We start from the raw sequence: 16,938 nt of genomic DNA on the forward strand, positions 1-16,938 counted from the left end.
TCATATTACCTTACTGACCACACTTCTTTTTATTCCCTTAGCTCGTTTCTTAACCTTATTATCTGATAATTTTAAGCAATACAATTTAATAGGAAATACAATAAAGTCCGTCATACTTTTCATAGACACTTCATCTTTAAACTTTGCAATTACATTTTTTATTGTCATCGCTGTGAAAACCGCTATTTCTTGGATAATCAGAAAGATCAAACAGATCCCGATGTTCCATAAATTTCTTTGTAAATATCATCAGATTCTATCTTGTACGTCAACGAATCAGTATATGTAAATACCAATTCCGTATCAGGCTTCTTAACCGTAACAAATTCATAATGAAAGTCGTACATTAAAGTCTTTGATATTTCAAGTACTGCCATACCAACATAAACCGGTTTCTTCAACTTTAAGTTTCTCTTTCTTTCATGTATAGTGGCAAGATTTTCATTAAAAATGTTCGTACTGACAAAATTATCAAATGCTACAAGTTTCTTACGACGTTCAGCATTACTGACGATTTCAATATTGACTCTCTTTCTGATATTTTCCATAGTCATTCCGAAGGCGATGTTATTCATGAGCTTAAATATTTTTTTCTTCAAATTCTGCTCTTCGTTTAGTATTAGTCGATATAATCATTCATCCAACGCGATGTAAACTTTAACACACGATGAATTTATTTTAATATTAGGCTATGATCAAGCGTCTGTTTGAGATTTTTATAATATAAAATATATCTCCGTTTGTCAAGATTTGGTAGTAGTTTTTGAACGACTGATTTACTACTAGTTATTACATTGTTGCTCCGATAACAAACTTTAATCGACCAGCATTGACTCAAGACAAAATGGATAATCGTTATATGCGTCGTAAAGATCAATGGAATAGTCAAGATCAATATCAACAGAATAACCAATATTTTCGGTTACAGTTTTATCGGTTTCATTGAAGAATTTATCAGGATTTATCCAATGAAATCCGCCGTACGGCATTGGCTCAGATATAGCATATTCGCATAGGTTATAATCGTCCAAATAAACCATAAACTTTAACATATTTTTGTTATATCACTTATTCCTCCTCTGATTCCACGTTCTATGAAGAAGGGAAAAAACATGTCAGGATCTGTCAGCAACTCCAGTTTTATTTTCCATTGCCAAATAATCTCGGTGCTGAGTAATACCGTGCTAGGTCAAGTCCGTAGTTATCAGCGCTGACATCTCTAAAATTCTCAAATATATCTGCGAGCAACAGAACCTCTGTTATCAGATGCAGGTTATGATAATCGCCAAAGGTTTTACAGTTGAAATCATTCCAAATTTGCGTAAGCACAGTCGTCATCACTGCCTCTTTCAACATCTAATCGAGAATAAAACTTGTACTGGTCAGGTAAACTTCTTTCATTAAATCTATCCCAGTCGTCAAAATACACTTATGGAAAGATACCTTTCCCTGAAGTTAAATTTGATTTGTCACTGAAATGATCAGTCAAATTATCAAACTTTCCACATCCTTTCACGAGTTCGTCTAACGATGCCGCCATAAACTGTAAACTATCGATGAATTTCAACTTGCCAAGTGTCACTGACATATACTTTTCTATATTATTTTGGATACATTTTAATTTATTGTTGTTAATGATTTTAAGGCGGTTAATTATATCTTTGTCACCGAATGCTTCTACGAAAACATGAGAGTCATAATCACGGAAAATATGTAAGACAACAGGAATGAAATCTGGGGCGGTATATTAAAGATTTCATGTCATCAGCTGGACCGCGATATTTACCTGTAATATGACAATGATCTCTTACGTGATAAGATCGAATTTCAGACAAAAACGCTTGCACGCCGATGTAGCATGTTTGTTTTGTTTTGGTTTTTTGGGGTTTTTTTGCTGAAGGAATTTCAACTTCCTGTTTTACGGTTAAAGGTCTTATTTTCATTGTTCTACCGAGCAGCATCAAGATGGAATCAACCATGCTAATGAGATTTCTCGATAACCACAGAGTATGATTGGAACCACGGTAAAGTTTAACAGGTTTTGATAAACTTTTATCAACAGCACATACGACTTTGTACGCTACTCCACAAGGAACATGTTCTTGTACTTATCTTGTCGAGGATTTATTAGGGTTATTTTCTTCTTCTTGCACCTGAAGTAGAACAGAGATTCAAAATCGTAGTAGTTTATAAAAGGAACTTTCATCTTGTGTCTATAGTTCGTAAACTGCAATATATTTTCCTCCTTACTGGCACATATATTCGTTGTACAAATCGAACAGTATTTCGATGACGATCAAGTACAAGCTGAGACTTACAGCCATGCAAGCATCTGACGCAGAAATGTTTCTTTTCGTTGTGCTTGTTATACTGCCCACCAACCAACCCGTTAAAGGCATTCGATCCACACGTAATGGGTTTTTTATACAACAGCAAGTTTATTGTTGCTTGTTTGGATTTCCCGAGATCTGATGTGGCTCGATCGCTGAGGCATCTTGGATAAATCTTTTGTATATCATCATCTACTCCAAACATATTAAAACCACCTAGTAAAAGTAAAATGTTTTGTTTCTCAAATTTTAGAGTTTGATGCTCGGAAACGGGAAATACTATTCCGGAAAATGGTTAGTAGCAGCAGCCATAGCCGCAAACTCGCAGGCAGGCGACTCAGGCCATTAGGGTCGATCAACACTGACAAGGAGCAACAGTGCTGTCCGGCAGCCCTCCAAGCAACTGCGCAGCCCTCTTCAGAAATTCACTGCTCACTTCCTTGGCATAAGGAAGGGGCTAGAAGAGATGCCTTAAATATTGCCTACTCTAAACCTCCATATCCAGCTTACCGCGGCTGGCAGGGAACCTACTTCATCGGTCGAAATACAAAGAAGAAAATGAGGATTGTTCCTATCATACTCAACGCATGGAATGTGCCCAAATTACTGGACAAAGATGACGTGGAACGACCCCAGAGGAGAACCATCGTAACAAGAACGGAACTTGCCAGATACAACGTGGACATTGCTGCTTTTAGCGAGACCCGGCTTGCAGGAGAAGGCAAACGCTGTAAAAGGGGCTCCGGATACACTTTCTTTTAGAGTGGCCGAGGAAGTGAAGAGTGACGCGAGGCTGGTGTCAGCTTGGCAGTGAAGACAGCACTGATTGGCAGATTGGCTGGACCTCCCAAGGGAGTAAACGACAAACTCTTGACCATGAAACTCCCCCTCCTGTCTGGAAGAAAGCACCTTACTATTATCAGTTGCTACGTTCCATCCTTGACCAACCCGGATGAAATGAAGGTCAAGTTCTATGAGGATCTTCACTTCGTCATTGCTGACGTTTCAATGGCTGATATGCTCGTCATTCTTGGAGACTTTAATGCAAAAGTACGCTGTGATCACGTTGTCTGGGATGGAGTGCAAGGAAAGTACGGAGTGGGTCACTGTAACAGCAACGGTCTCCTTTTTATGAAGACTTGGCCGAGCATGGACTGCTGTTCACCAATACAGTCTTCCGCCTCCCACCCAATACCGACGTCATGGATGCACCTTCACTCTTAGCAATGGCATCTCATCGACTACGTCATTGTCAGGAAGATGGACAGGCAGAATGTGCGTGTGACCAAGTCTTTGTTCTCCTCTGACAGCTGGACAGAGCACCGCCGCATCATCACCAAGCTCAACATCCGCATTAAGCCTAAACAACACCAACAGGGAAAGAAGGCTCCTAAACGACTAAACATCACCAAGCTGACACGTACCAGTACCAAACAATCTCTCGTGGATGAAATGGAAGAACGTCTGAAATCCACCCCTCTGGACAATGAGAATGTGGAAACCGACTGGGCAGCAATCAGAGATCTGGTCTACAGCACAGCTTCGGAAATCCTGGGAGCCTCGCTAAAAAGTATCAAGACTGGTTTTTGATGAGAACTGCGACGAGATCAAGCAGTTTCTGGATGAAAAACACCGTCTCCGCCAAACCTACCTCAACACCCCTAAATCCAACTCCTGGAAAGATGTGTACAATATACGCAGAACTGTACAGCAGAAACAACGTTAGATGCGAGACACATGGCTGAGCACCAAAGCTGATCAGTTTCAGCGCTACGCAGACAGGCATGACAAGGAGAACTTCTACAACGCCCTGAAAGAAGTGTATGGACCTACATCTTCCGGATCTTCCCCCTTCTCAGTGCAGACAGGGATACTCTCATTACTGACAAAGACAAGATTAGATTCTTCAACGCTGGGCTGAACACTTATACAGCGTCCTGAATCACCCTTCGCCCATCAACGATGAAGCCATTAGTCGTCTCTCCCAATTACCCATCAACGAAACACTGGATGACCTGCCCACCCCCACCCCACAGTGCTCGAGAAACAGAAAGCGATAAGTCTGCTCTCCAGTGGTAAAGGCCCTGGTTTAGACTCCATCCCAGCTGAAGTCTACAAGGAAGGGGGGCACAGCCCTGATAGAAAGGCTCCACCAACTGTTTTTACTGATGTGGCAGCAAGAGACGATCCCCTCCAATTCAAAGACGCTTCCATAATCCACCTGTATAAGTTCAAATGGAACCGCCAGGACTGCGACAACCACCAGTGTATATCCTCGCTCTCAATCGCAGGAAAAATACTCACCAGAATCCTACTGAACCGCCTCACTACGCACTTTGACCAAGGACTCCTGCCAGAAAGCCAGTGTGGATTCCGAAAAGAAGGTGGGACCATCGACATGGTGTTTGCTGCGAGGCAGTTACACGACAAATGTCAAGAGCAAAACGCCGACCTCTTCTCCATCTACGTCGATTTGACAAAGGTCGTTGATACACTGTCAGCAGAGAAGGCTTGTTGAAAGCAGTGACCAAATACGGATGCCCGAGAATATTTATATGTATGGTACAGCATTTCCACGAAGGCATGCAGGAACGAGTCCAGGACAACAGAGAGACATCTGAACCATTCCCAGTAACCAATGGTGTCAATCAGGGTTGTGTTCTGGCACGGACATTGTTCAGTCTAGTGTTCTCCTCCATGTTGACTAATGCTTTCAGAGACGGAGATGTTGGAATAGGCATTAGATACAGTACAGATGGAAAAACGTTCAACCTCAGGAGGCTTCAAGCAAAATCCAAGGTTATGACAGACACCATCAGGGAATTCTTATTTGCCGATGACTACGCCCTCAACGTTGGTTAAGAAGCCGACGTACAAAGCAGCTTTGACAAGTTCTCCAGCTCCTGCAAAAGCTTCGGTCTCACCTTCAGTATCAAGAAGACTGAAGTCCTGCATCAGCCGGTCCCTGGAAACCCCTTTGTTGATCCCAACATCACCGTCAACGGCCTAAAACTTAACGTAGTGTACCGCTTCACCTACCTTGGCAGCACAATGTCACAGAGCGTCACTATTGACGACGAAGTGAACGTCCACATTGCCTGAGCCAGTTCAACTTTCGACAGACTATATGCCAACGTCTGGAATAGAGGAGGCATCAGCATCCAAACCATGTAAAGGTCTACAGGGCAGTTGTGCTCCCCACACTAGTTTATGCATGCGAAACGTGGACGGTGCATCAACGCCACTCAAGGAAGCTGAACCACTTTCACACCACATGTCGAAGGAAAATCATAATCATCAAGTGGCATCAAAGGGGCTCTTCTTTGGCGAGCTACAGAAAGGACAGCGATCCCACGGAGGTCAGAAGAAACGCTTCAAAGACATCCTGAAAGCTGCATTGAAAGAGTTCAACATAAACCCTGATTCCTGGGAGCAAACAGCAAGCGATCGAGTAACTTGGCGTTCCTCCGTGAACAAAAGCTCCAAGTTGTGCGAATGTTGCAGGACAGCAGCTGCAGAGCTGAAGAGGCAAGCCAGAAAATCGCGTGCCATCAACCCACCTGGAGATGTCCCACTCATCCCTTTGTTCCTTTTGCAAACGAACATTCCGTGCAAGGATTGGCCTCATCAGCCACATGCGCACGCACAGAACAGAACCTGCCCCTTTAAACCTCCGATGAGTAGACTGATCCTCGTCGACTCGACGGACGAACAACAGTATCAATAAAGATTTGGGAGGTTGATTTATCGGACTACTACTGTTACTACTGGTATTATTTTCACTTGTACTGCTAAGGTTTTTACTTAATAATTAATAATAATTACTACTACTACTACTACTACTACGGCTCCGATGGCTTAGTGGTTAGAACGTCCGCCTCGGAAGATGGAGGTCGTGGGTTCTGTGACATGATGCTCCAGTGCTAGATAACTAAAAAGTGCCACACTACAGACATCGTAGCGATATGACTGAAAAATTGTTAAAGCTACATTAAAAATCCAAATCAAGCAAACAAACACAAACTACTGCTAATATTACTACTACTAACATTAATAATAATAATAATAAATAATAATAATAATAATAATAAGAAGAAGAAGAAGAAGAAGAAGAAGAAGAATATTATTATTATTATTGTCATCATTATTATTATTATTATTATTATTACCGCCATGTCGACCTATTCTGCGCGTCGGGTAATTCTGCGCAACGATACGTCATTTCTGTAAACATTTGATCACGTGCTATTTTGGGTCAAAAATCTATTTTGTATCCAGAAAGAAGAATCGTACATTAATTAAGAAAAGTTATATTCATAAAATGTACAAATATATCCCACATTTAGACTCGAAATGCACATAAAAATGTGATTTCTAAATGGCAACGTGAAGACCCCACTCCATGACCTTCTTGAACTTGTAACCAAGAAAATTCGATTTACTATGCATATTTTATAAGCATACAAATAAATACATTATATAAAAGATTGAAATGTGTACCTTAAAACAAAATTGTATTTGAATCCACGTTTCCAATTTTGCAAGAACTTGTTCCACACGTACAAAATCGTCTGCTATCCAACGTGTCTAGTTGCCGCTAGACATAAATTCTCAACAAATTCCCCGGCTTATAATCTGTATCTAAATTCTGTAATAATTGTTCCCCATCAAGAAGACGTTGTAAACACTTAACATCCTATTCATTGTTGTTTCTCTTCCACGTAATAGCTTGATTTTCATAAAATGTTGAACTTTACTAACTTTTTACAAGATCGGTTTAGTTTGCTTAATATCTCTTGCCATTTATTGGCATTTTTACGTTGAATTTTGTGAAACTAGCTATAAACCTGACCTAATTACACGACTGAACTGCCGACACAAACAGTCCAAAGTAATATATTTCATTTCTATAGCCAGATGGATAAACATTACATCTTTTCAAAGCTTGGGCAGAATAGGCCGACATATCGCGAGTCAGAAAAACAGGGGGGTGTTATCCAGTGTCCAAAATTAATATTATTTTAAACAGAATATTATGGTGACAATTGAATCTTTCAAATGGTAAGCATTGCTGTATTTTATTTTTGTCAATCGCTCGAATTTGGTATGCGTTTTGCTTCAGTATTGGAAACGAAAACCTTAGGTACGCAGAAATGCCCGACAGCAGTGTATTGTTATTATTATTATTATTATTATTATTATTATTGGTATTATTATTATTATTATTATCTGTATGCAACTACTTTATTTAAACATTGTAAGACACTTAGCAGTACAAATACTAATTTATCCTGGAATTCTCAAAAAATGACCAGCTAGAGTGAATGGGTCTGATTTTCTCTCTGTTTCCTGTATGTACTCGGCGCCCCTATATTCCGTACTCACTTCTCTTGGTTCGATGGTTTTCCACTCAAGAGATTTAAACTAGGCTTCGTCTGATGTAATGTTAACTTTAGTCTGGTTCCCTGCTTAGTATGCTCCCTGCGTTGCCCTCCGCTATTAGTAGGGCAACGCAGGGAGCATACAAAGCAGGAAACCAGACTATGTTAACTCCCGTTATCATATCTGCTTCATGACTCGCTCGCCCAGCTAACACCCTGACGTGGACAGCAACCTTTGTTCATGTATATATAACACAGTAAGGTAAACTTCAGATTGTATTGGAATATGCCTCTTGCATCTTAATCTGGTTAAAAACAGGACCGGTATTGGAAAACGTCTGTTTATGCTATTCCACTAGTCCAGGGACAAGTCTAATAATCAAGTAATCAATCTACGTGTACTTTCTATGAAACGAACTACTCCCAGTCTCTAATGTCAAATTTCAGATCACAGATAGCATTACAATATCTGTTACACAATTTATAAGCAGTATCAGATGCTTTCAGACAACGCGTAGCTATTTTATATTCAACGAGAGAAAATGGTTAATCAGCGTTTACCACGAGAGAAAATGATTAAAAGTATTGGATAATAATAATAATAATAATAATAATAATAAACATGAATTACACATGTCTCTGATAATAGAAGTATACTACTACTACTACTACTAGTAATAATAATAATAATAATAAACATGATGGTAATAATAATATAAAATAATAATAATAATAAACATGAATTATACATGTCTCTGATAATAGAAGTATAATACTAATAATAATAATAATAATAATAATAAAGAATTATGACACACACCCCAACAACAACAAAAAAAAACGTTCATCATCGGTATTATTTTTAGTCGACTTTTTCTTCTTAACTCATTCCCACGTAATATGATCTAAACACATATTTTTAGAATCGGAAATGACGAGCAATCTTAATGATGAAAGACAGGAAAATCACGTGACAGTCAATTTTGAGTTGCGTAAGGACCAAGAGGAGACATCATTCCTCAAGCATGTTGATAGAGAAGTTGAAACAACCGAAGCTAATCTAGTTAAGGATGCCTCATTCGTCACGAACGATCAAACCGGAGTCATCCAGAAAATTAAATTGAATACTGTTTATAGATCCAAGTTCTTGTTGACAGTGTGGATATGTATTTCGTGTATTGTGATGGTATGCTGCCATTGTGTTCTTTTATTTATTTATATCTCATTCACACGTGTATGTGTGTGTGTGTCTGTATGTGTGTGTGTATCCGTGTGTGTGTGTGTGTATCCGTCTGTGTGTGTGTGTGTGGTTGAGAAATTAGCAAATGATTATATATTAATAATATACTGTTTATTTATTTACTCCCTCTGAATATATATATATATATATATATATATATATATATATATATATATATATATATATATATATATATATATATATATATATATATATTCTTGTTTCAGGAATTCATAGAAATGACTTTGGCTTTATTTTGTTTTAATGGAGGAACCTGTGTGTGCCCGCATTTGTAGTCCATACGGATGTGTGGGCCCGCGTGTGTATCCCATGTGGACGTATGTGCCAGCATGTGTAGCCCATGTGGACTTGTGTGCCTGTATCTGTAAATGTGTGCAATCCTTCTACACCGTGCAAACAACTTCAAACCTTAGAATATTATTGGGACTGGTGCGTCATGCTATAACTATACATAGACACTGGGTGTGAAGAGACATTCGAATATGAACTTGACTTTGGCCATGTGGTATATTCTTGTACCCAGAAATTTGACCCAAGGGACACAGTTTTATTGGACCAAGCGGAGGAGTCCTGTAATACGTGTGTTGAAAACCCTAGTTTTCTCTTTTTAACTTGCTGAGCTTCATTTAAGAAACAAATACAGTTCTTGAATAGGTTTTTTCTTTCTGTATAAAGCGAAATGTGACTAGCATAATAAAGAGTTTTCACCACCAAGAAACACGTCTGTAACCAGTGTGTAATGGCCATGGGTTTGTGTGGGTAGATTCAACACAAAGAAACTCGACTGTAATCAGTGTGTAATGGTCATGGGTTTGTATGGGTAGATTCACAACCAAGAAACTCGACTGTAACCAGTGTGTAATGGTCATAGGTTTGTGTGGGTAGATTCACCACTAAGAAACTCGACTGTAACCAATGTGTAATGGCCATGGCTTTGTGTAGGTAGATTCACCACCAAGAAACACAGCTGTAACCAGTATGTAATGGTCATGGGTTTGCCTGGGTAAATTCACCACCAAGAAACACGTCTGTAACCAGTGTGTAATGGCCATGGGTTCGTGTGGGTAGATTCACAACCAAGAAACACGACTGTAATCAGTATTTAATGGTCATGGGTTGTGTGGGTAGATTCACCACCAAGAAACACGACTGTAGCCAGTATATAATGGTCATGGGTTTGTGTGGGTAGATTTACGACCAAGAAAGACGAATGTAACCAGCATATAATGGTCATGGGTTTGTGTGGGTAGATTCACCACCAAGAAACACGACTGTAACTAGTGTTTAATGGTCATGGGTCTGTGTGGGTAGATTCACCACAAAGAAGCACGACTGTAACCAGTATATAATGGTCATGGGTTTGTGTAGGTAGTTTCACCACCAAGAAACACGACTGTAACCATTATTTAATGGTCATGTGTTTGCCTGGGTAGATTCGCCGCCAAGAAACACGACTGTAATCAGTATTTAATGGGCATGGGTTTGTGTTGGTAGATTCACCACCAAGAAACACGATTGTAACCAGTATGTAATGGTCATGGGATTGTGTGGGTAGATTCACAACCAAGAAAAACGACTGTAACCAGTAGCTAATGGTCATGGGCTTGTGTGGGTAGATTCACCACCAAGAAACACGACTGTAACCAGTGTGTAATGGTCATGGGTTTCTGTGGGTAGATTCACCACCAAGAAACGCGACTGTAACCAGAATGTAAATTTTGAATAATGTGGTCTCACCCGATGTACACTTATCTCTTAAGATGGACTCCTTTTATTTATATTTCTTCCGCAGTAGCCACCATCAAAATAATGTTATATATATATATATATATATATATATATATATATATATATATATATATATATATATATATATATATATATATATTTATGAGTGTCACAAATAGGGTTATGGGGAGACACTTACCCTCCTCCATCCATCCCCCCATTTCACATATAAACATGTTTTGGTCCATCCGTAAAACGTAGTGGTTTGCCACTACGTGTTTGTTCCTCCCCCCATAAAAAATCTTTATGCGGGCGCCCATGATCTATATCTATACATGTTACAGGTATCAATACATATGTTACAGGTATCAATACATATGTTACAGGTATCAATACATATGTTACAGGGCCTGTTCATTGGACACACAGGGCCAGCGTTTCCTGACCTTCGTCTTATAGTGAACAAGGACATTACCACATCCTCCTGGCTGCTAACAGCATGGACCACAGGGTATCTGGCTGGTTCTCTAATATATGGGGTGCTGTACGATAAATTCAACAGGCTTTTGCTTCTTTTTCTAATCATTATGGGCATGTCTTTGGCTGGTGGCATTGCGCCATGGTGTTCTCTCTTTCCACTGATGGTGGCCATGCGAGCAATCGGTGGAGCTTGTGCTGGAGCATTGGATACTGGTATTGTTCTTTCACTTTCCTATTCCAGCTCTCCTGTATCTCATCAGACCATGGTGAAATTATTACATGATTAGATTTGTCGAAGCTGCGTTGACTGGCGCAATTTTGTCACATCAGCTGCACTCAGGATGCATATATTTTTCAAATGAAGTTCTATTTCAAACACAAATCATCATTTTTTGTGATTCATTGAGAACTGTATTCCTTTCATGTGAGAGTGTGTGTGTGTGTGTGTGTGTGTGTGTGTGTGTGTGTAATTTGGATTTTTAACACAAGCTTTAGCAAGTTTTCAGTCATATCGCTACGATGGCTGCAGTGTGGCAGTTTATAGTGTTGTCTAGCACTGGGGCATCATGCTGCAGACATGTAGCATCATGTCCCACCCAATCAAATTATCATGACACCAGGCCGACCAGTCCTAACACGTCTTAATGCTGAGCGCCAAGCGAGGCAGCTGTTGGTTCCATTTTTATAAGTCTTTGGTATGACTCGGCCGGGGTTCAAACCTGCGACCTCCCGCATCCAAGGCGGACGCTCTAACCACTGGGCCACCGGAGCGGTCTATTCCTTTCATAATCTATAATGTACGAAGTACGCTAAATTTACTATTGACAGTCTTCATTGTCTTAAGTGTAAATCGTGTTTTCTATATTACTCTAATCACTTTTTTTTTAAAAAATCCCGTCAAATATATTCGAGCATCCACCTACAAAAATAAAGTAATATAGATTGTATCCAAAATTGCTGTATGAACTATAACAGCAATTTTGTGGTTTCCAAGTTCATTATCAGTATATTGTGGCAAAGATGTGTCTTTTTAACGGTCCATACAATAACTTTCACAGTAATATGATTTACATCGTTCTAAATTTCATTTTAAATTTCATATAGATTTTTAAAGTTTTTCAATATCAAGCATTGTAGAGTTATCTTTTCTACTTTGAGCTAATTCGGGGACCTAATCTTGTTGACCATTGGAAAACCCTAGAGCACCTAGAAACAGGTAGATAGTAATATGTTTCTATATAACATTTTTGATAATTGAATAAAACGTTTAAGTATTTGTGGTGTCATATTAATATCTATACTGGGTATAAGGATACTTCAAAGTGTTATATTAATGACTAGAGTGGGTATAAGGATACTGCAAAGTGTTATATTAATGATTATTATATGCTCATTTTTTCCCCAGTTAACTTTACATTGTCAGAATCGTTCAATATTCCCCGATACTGAACGCGCGCGACAATACACATAAAGCATTCACTCGAATAAAGGAACTACTTTCTATTGTAAACAAACAATGACGCAGACGCACTTTTGATTTGTAAACAAATCATATACACTCGCGTAGGAGGCTCTTTACGTTGTGGTTGTTTAAATTTGTTTCTGAATGAACTAAAATATGTTTCGTGGACTGCAAAAAAACCAAGCTGTTTTGGCACATTCTGCGTTGATACAATGTTACGGATTTAGGCTAGCTACATTATATAAAAGACGGAAGATTAGGTCCTTACAAATAACATACAAGTGACAAGGCATATACTGTCTTCTTTATCTGGTGATAAGAATGGCAAAATAAAATATACTTAAGTTTTACAAGTTCGTGCAGTATTCCATCTCAAAACTCGTTCATATTTTCCCATACAAATGCAGTAACCTATAATTATAGTGGGTATAAGGATACTGCAGAGTGTCATATTATTGACTATGATAGGTATAAGGATATTGTAAAGTGGCGTATTAATGACTAGTGTGGGTATAAGGTTACTGCAAAGTGTCAAGATACTATTTATAATTAAAAATTAAACACCTTTATATATTTCAAGTAAAAATACATCATGAAAAAGATGTCATCTTCTTTTTCCCTACACGATTTCCCATCTGTTGAAGACATTTTGAATTCAATATGTAATCATCTATGATCTATATGATTCGTTTATTATCAAATATGTACGAAGGTAAGCCCAGAATAAGGAGAAAATTAACAAATTATCTTGTAGTGTTCTCTTTGTTTTAGTCTAAAGTGACATAAATATTTGACCCTGAAGTATTAGTTTATATGTGTGTGTGTTCAAAACAATCGTAGTATTAAACAACACTTTATTATTGATAAGCTATTTAATTTTAATACAAATAATTTGATCATAAATTAACAAATTAACAATTTGTAAAAAATATATGAATATTTTACGGGCCTGACAATAGCAGTGGTCATAAGTCCGGGGCCTGCAATTTGTACCATTAGAACCTAATTGCTAAATGTGTCAAAAGTTCGTTGGATCCCAGTTTTCTAAGAAATTGAAATTAAATGTGTTCTTCTGCAGTCTCAAAGTTGTTGTTTCTATGAGTGTAAAATGCTGACAGATATATTAGTGTAAGTCTATTCCAATCAGTGTTGGTCGAAATTTACTTACGTTTTGCTGTGTACAATACAGTCAGAATGTGGCATAGTGTAAAGAGACTGTAAGTCTCTGCTATTCTTGTTTATAGATCCATGTACCGTCGAAAAGTATACCAAAACCGCAAGACATAAAATAGATTCTCATTTAGAAAGACTTTGTCTTATTACATGGCAACAAAACTTTCCGGTGCATTACTTGGAAACAGAACATTTCAGTCTTACATCTAAATAATTATTTAACGAGATATTAAATGACTGGTGCAAAAGGTATATACATATTGTGTAACTTGACTGGTACAAATCAGAAGGTTGAAATAGCCGCTGACCAGAACATTGAAATGCAAACCAACCTTAAACAGATTTCAGCGCAATCAGACATGGCTGACAATCTCAATCAGTCTTTAGTCTATGAAACTTTGGCTGCTCATCCAGTAACAATTCCAAAAAGCAAATTGGAGCAAAAAGGAGGAAAATGGCCGTCCAGCAAAACAGGGTAAGCCCGAAAAGGATGCAAAGTATGGCAAATATTTTTTTTAAAAAACACTTGAAAAATGAAATTGTCTGTGGGTCGAATGTGATAGGAATACAGGAAAACTGTTGTATTCTACCTGTTTGCGGTTCCTGATTTAGGTGACATAGTGTAGATCAAGCGACCTTTACCGTAGTACATCCAACATAAGATGATGATCCGATTCATGTCCATAGAACAAAGAAAGAACATTTGTAACTGAGCTTTTGTATTTAATCGGATGTTCTTCGGGCCCAACTTGGACCTGTTAATATGCATATTAGATCTGGCTCCCTTGTGTGCTTTTTCATGCCCTCAATTTTATAAAGTATTATTAACTTTCCAACTGATATACCAAAATATTTCGGAGCCGATTTTAAAGGTGATTTAACTATCATGCACGACAAAAGGACACTTGTCACTCCTTGTTTATTTTAGATTCCATTACTTGTCAGTACTTACATTGATATGTACTATTTCCAAATTCACAGAATCTGTCTGACCAGTTCTGGCCATGTTTGACACAACCATTCAAGCTTCAAATCAAATTGGCATACCATGTCAACAAACGTTACAGATTAGTCGATGCATCACTCGTCCTCCTTCCTTAGCCATGTCAAAATGAGTGAAATAGACGTCGTAACCTGTTCACCATTCCTCTCATTCCCAGTGAAGTTATGGCGGTTGGCTAATAATAGCATGCCAGTCAATCGAAAATTGTATTGACAGTTTATATCAGTTTTGAAGTCTGTAGTAGTCATCGGAACATTTAAGTCTGATGTAACGTCCTACGTCTATGGCTAACGTCAATAGTATGTTTGAGTTTTTATAGCCATGTGCTTGTCGGATATCTGTAAAATGTTCTCTTAAACTATTTGCAATGATGAAATGTTTTCAACAGTATTTTCTGGAGTATGATTATAAAGGAATATTCACACTTGACATTTTTGTATCCATTAGTTGCCGTAGAAAGTGATAAAATGTTTTTAATAAGGTAACTGATTGGTAAATGTGTGTGTATTTTGCAGGGGCAAATGCAGTGATGGCTGCTATATGGGGTGTGGACGGTCGACCTTACATGCAGACAGTACACTTTTCTTATGCTTTCGGCGGTATAATTTCGCCATTGATAACGGAACCATTTCTTGCCCCAAAGAGATCTCTATCTCAAATGGCCAAGGAGTCTCTGAATGGAACAGAAAACGCTTCATTTGCTAATATATCCCACACGAGTATTTTGCCTAGCTGTTCGAATTCCACCATTTGCACCATTACTACTGAACTCGAATACTGGGGCGAGACAAAAGTACAGTATGCATATTTGATCAGCACGATAATTGGAATACTATCAGCAATTCCTTTCCTTGTTTCATATCTACAAAGAAATTCAGAACCACGGACAAAAGAACAGCAAGAGGCAAATGAAGCTAGTCGAAGAATATCTACTCAGATTTCCAATTTTCAAAAAATTGGAGTGATGGTCCTTCTCATGTTGCTGTTCCACGTTTACTGTGCTGTGGAGGACACGTTTGCCAGCTACCTTATGACTTTTAGTCTTCTTCACTTAAACTGGACAAAGTTGGAAGGTTCTCTTGCCACAACAGTATACTGGGCAAGTTTTGGGTTTGGACGATTTTTAGGAATCTTTATCATCCGTTTAATGCATCCAACTAAAATGCTGTTCCTTTACTGCTCTTTCATGGTCATCTCCCTAGCCGGTTTTACGGTAGGGAGTGTTCTTTTATTCAGTCCAATTGTTTGGATGTTTTCTTCTCTCACTGGTCTAGCCATGTCAATCGTCTTCCCTACCATCGTCACATGGACGGAAGAAACCGTAATGCCAGTTTCTGGAAAAATAGCTTCTTTGTTTTTGATAGCTGCCTCAAGTGGCACAATGCTAAATCCATTATATTTAGGCTATCTAATGGAGAATAAAAGCCCACTATGGTTTCCGTATCTGTTATTAGGACAGAGCATGTTATGTCTGCTTATATTTGTTATTTTATTTATTTGTACCAAAACGTGCATCCGGCGTGAGTCTAGTACGGAACTGGAAATATATTTTCAAGGGAAAGAGGAGGAACTGGAAAATTTGAAATCCAGTCATGCATAGTCCTGTTTTGTTTTGTGGGTCTTTTTGGTATTTGTTATGCTGGAGTCCTATGATTAAATTTTAAATATATGATTTGAATGTCAAATTTGCATTATTCTGATCATTTATCTTAATTATTTCATTTCAATCTTGTCAGTCTAGATTTTCCGATTTTTTATTGTAAGACGTGGTATATTTTAATTATTTCATTTTGATGTGGTCAGTCTATCTTAATAATTTTATAAGTTATAGAGTGTCATTGATATCTCCACTTGAAAATGTTATTGCAAATTGTATTAATAAAGAAAAAATATTTGATGATCACTTTGTCCTAATTTGACATAATGAATACCGTAATTTCTTGGTATTTACTGTAATCGACATTAATACTGTTGTCCTGTCTTTAATGAAAAAAGAGAAGGCAAAGATAGGACCTGATTTGTGTTTCCGTGTTTAAGTTTTGAGATCCTGATAATACTACCTTTTAAAATAACTTTGTGTTATCTCATGATGTACAAAATGACCATTTTTAAATGTCCTA

At 38.1% G+C, this 16,938-nt stretch overlaps 1 protein-coding gene across 5 annotated transcripts in view; it reads left to right on the plus strand.

Annotated features, from left to right (window-relative positions):
• Nucleotides 1-7,848: 7,848 nt before the first annotated feature.
• Nucleotides 7,849-16,938, plus strand: part of LOC149779362 (sodium-dependent glucose transporter 1A-like) — a 35,338-nt gene continuing 26,248 nt past the window's right edge. The window contains exons 1-5 of one of the 5 annotated variants that reach the window (XM_089939980.1): nucleotides 7,849-8,094; nucleotides 8,635-8,897; nucleotides 11,108-11,393; nucleotides 12,339-12,396; nucleotides 15,334-15,468. In XM_089939980.1, the coding sequence (XP_089796106.1) occupies nucleotides 8,643-8,897; nucleotides 11,108-11,393; nucleotides 12,339-12,355 (558 nt within the window). In that variant the 5' untranslated portion in view covers nucleotides 7,849-8,094; nucleotides 8,635-8,642 and the 3' untranslated portion in view covers nucleotides 12,356-12,396; nucleotides 15,334-15,468. Of the gene's footprint in view, nucleotides 8,095-8,634; nucleotides 8,898-11,107; nucleotides 11,394-12,338; nucleotides 12,397-15,333; nucleotides 16,716-16,938 lie in introns of those variants that run through there. The other 4 variants (XM_089939977.1, XM_089939976.1, XM_089939978.1 and 1 more) reach the window with 4 other exon arrangements.

Source organism: Sinohyriopsis cumingii, chromosome 17 (genome assembly GCF_028554795.1).
Source record: "Sinohyriopsis cumingii isolate HCF-2022 chromosome 17, ASM2855479v2, whole genome shotgun sequence".
In the NCBI taxonomy this organism is placed as follows: Eukaryota; Metazoa; Mollusca; class Bivalvia; order Unionida; family Unionidae; genus Sinohyriopsis; species Sinohyriopsis cumingii.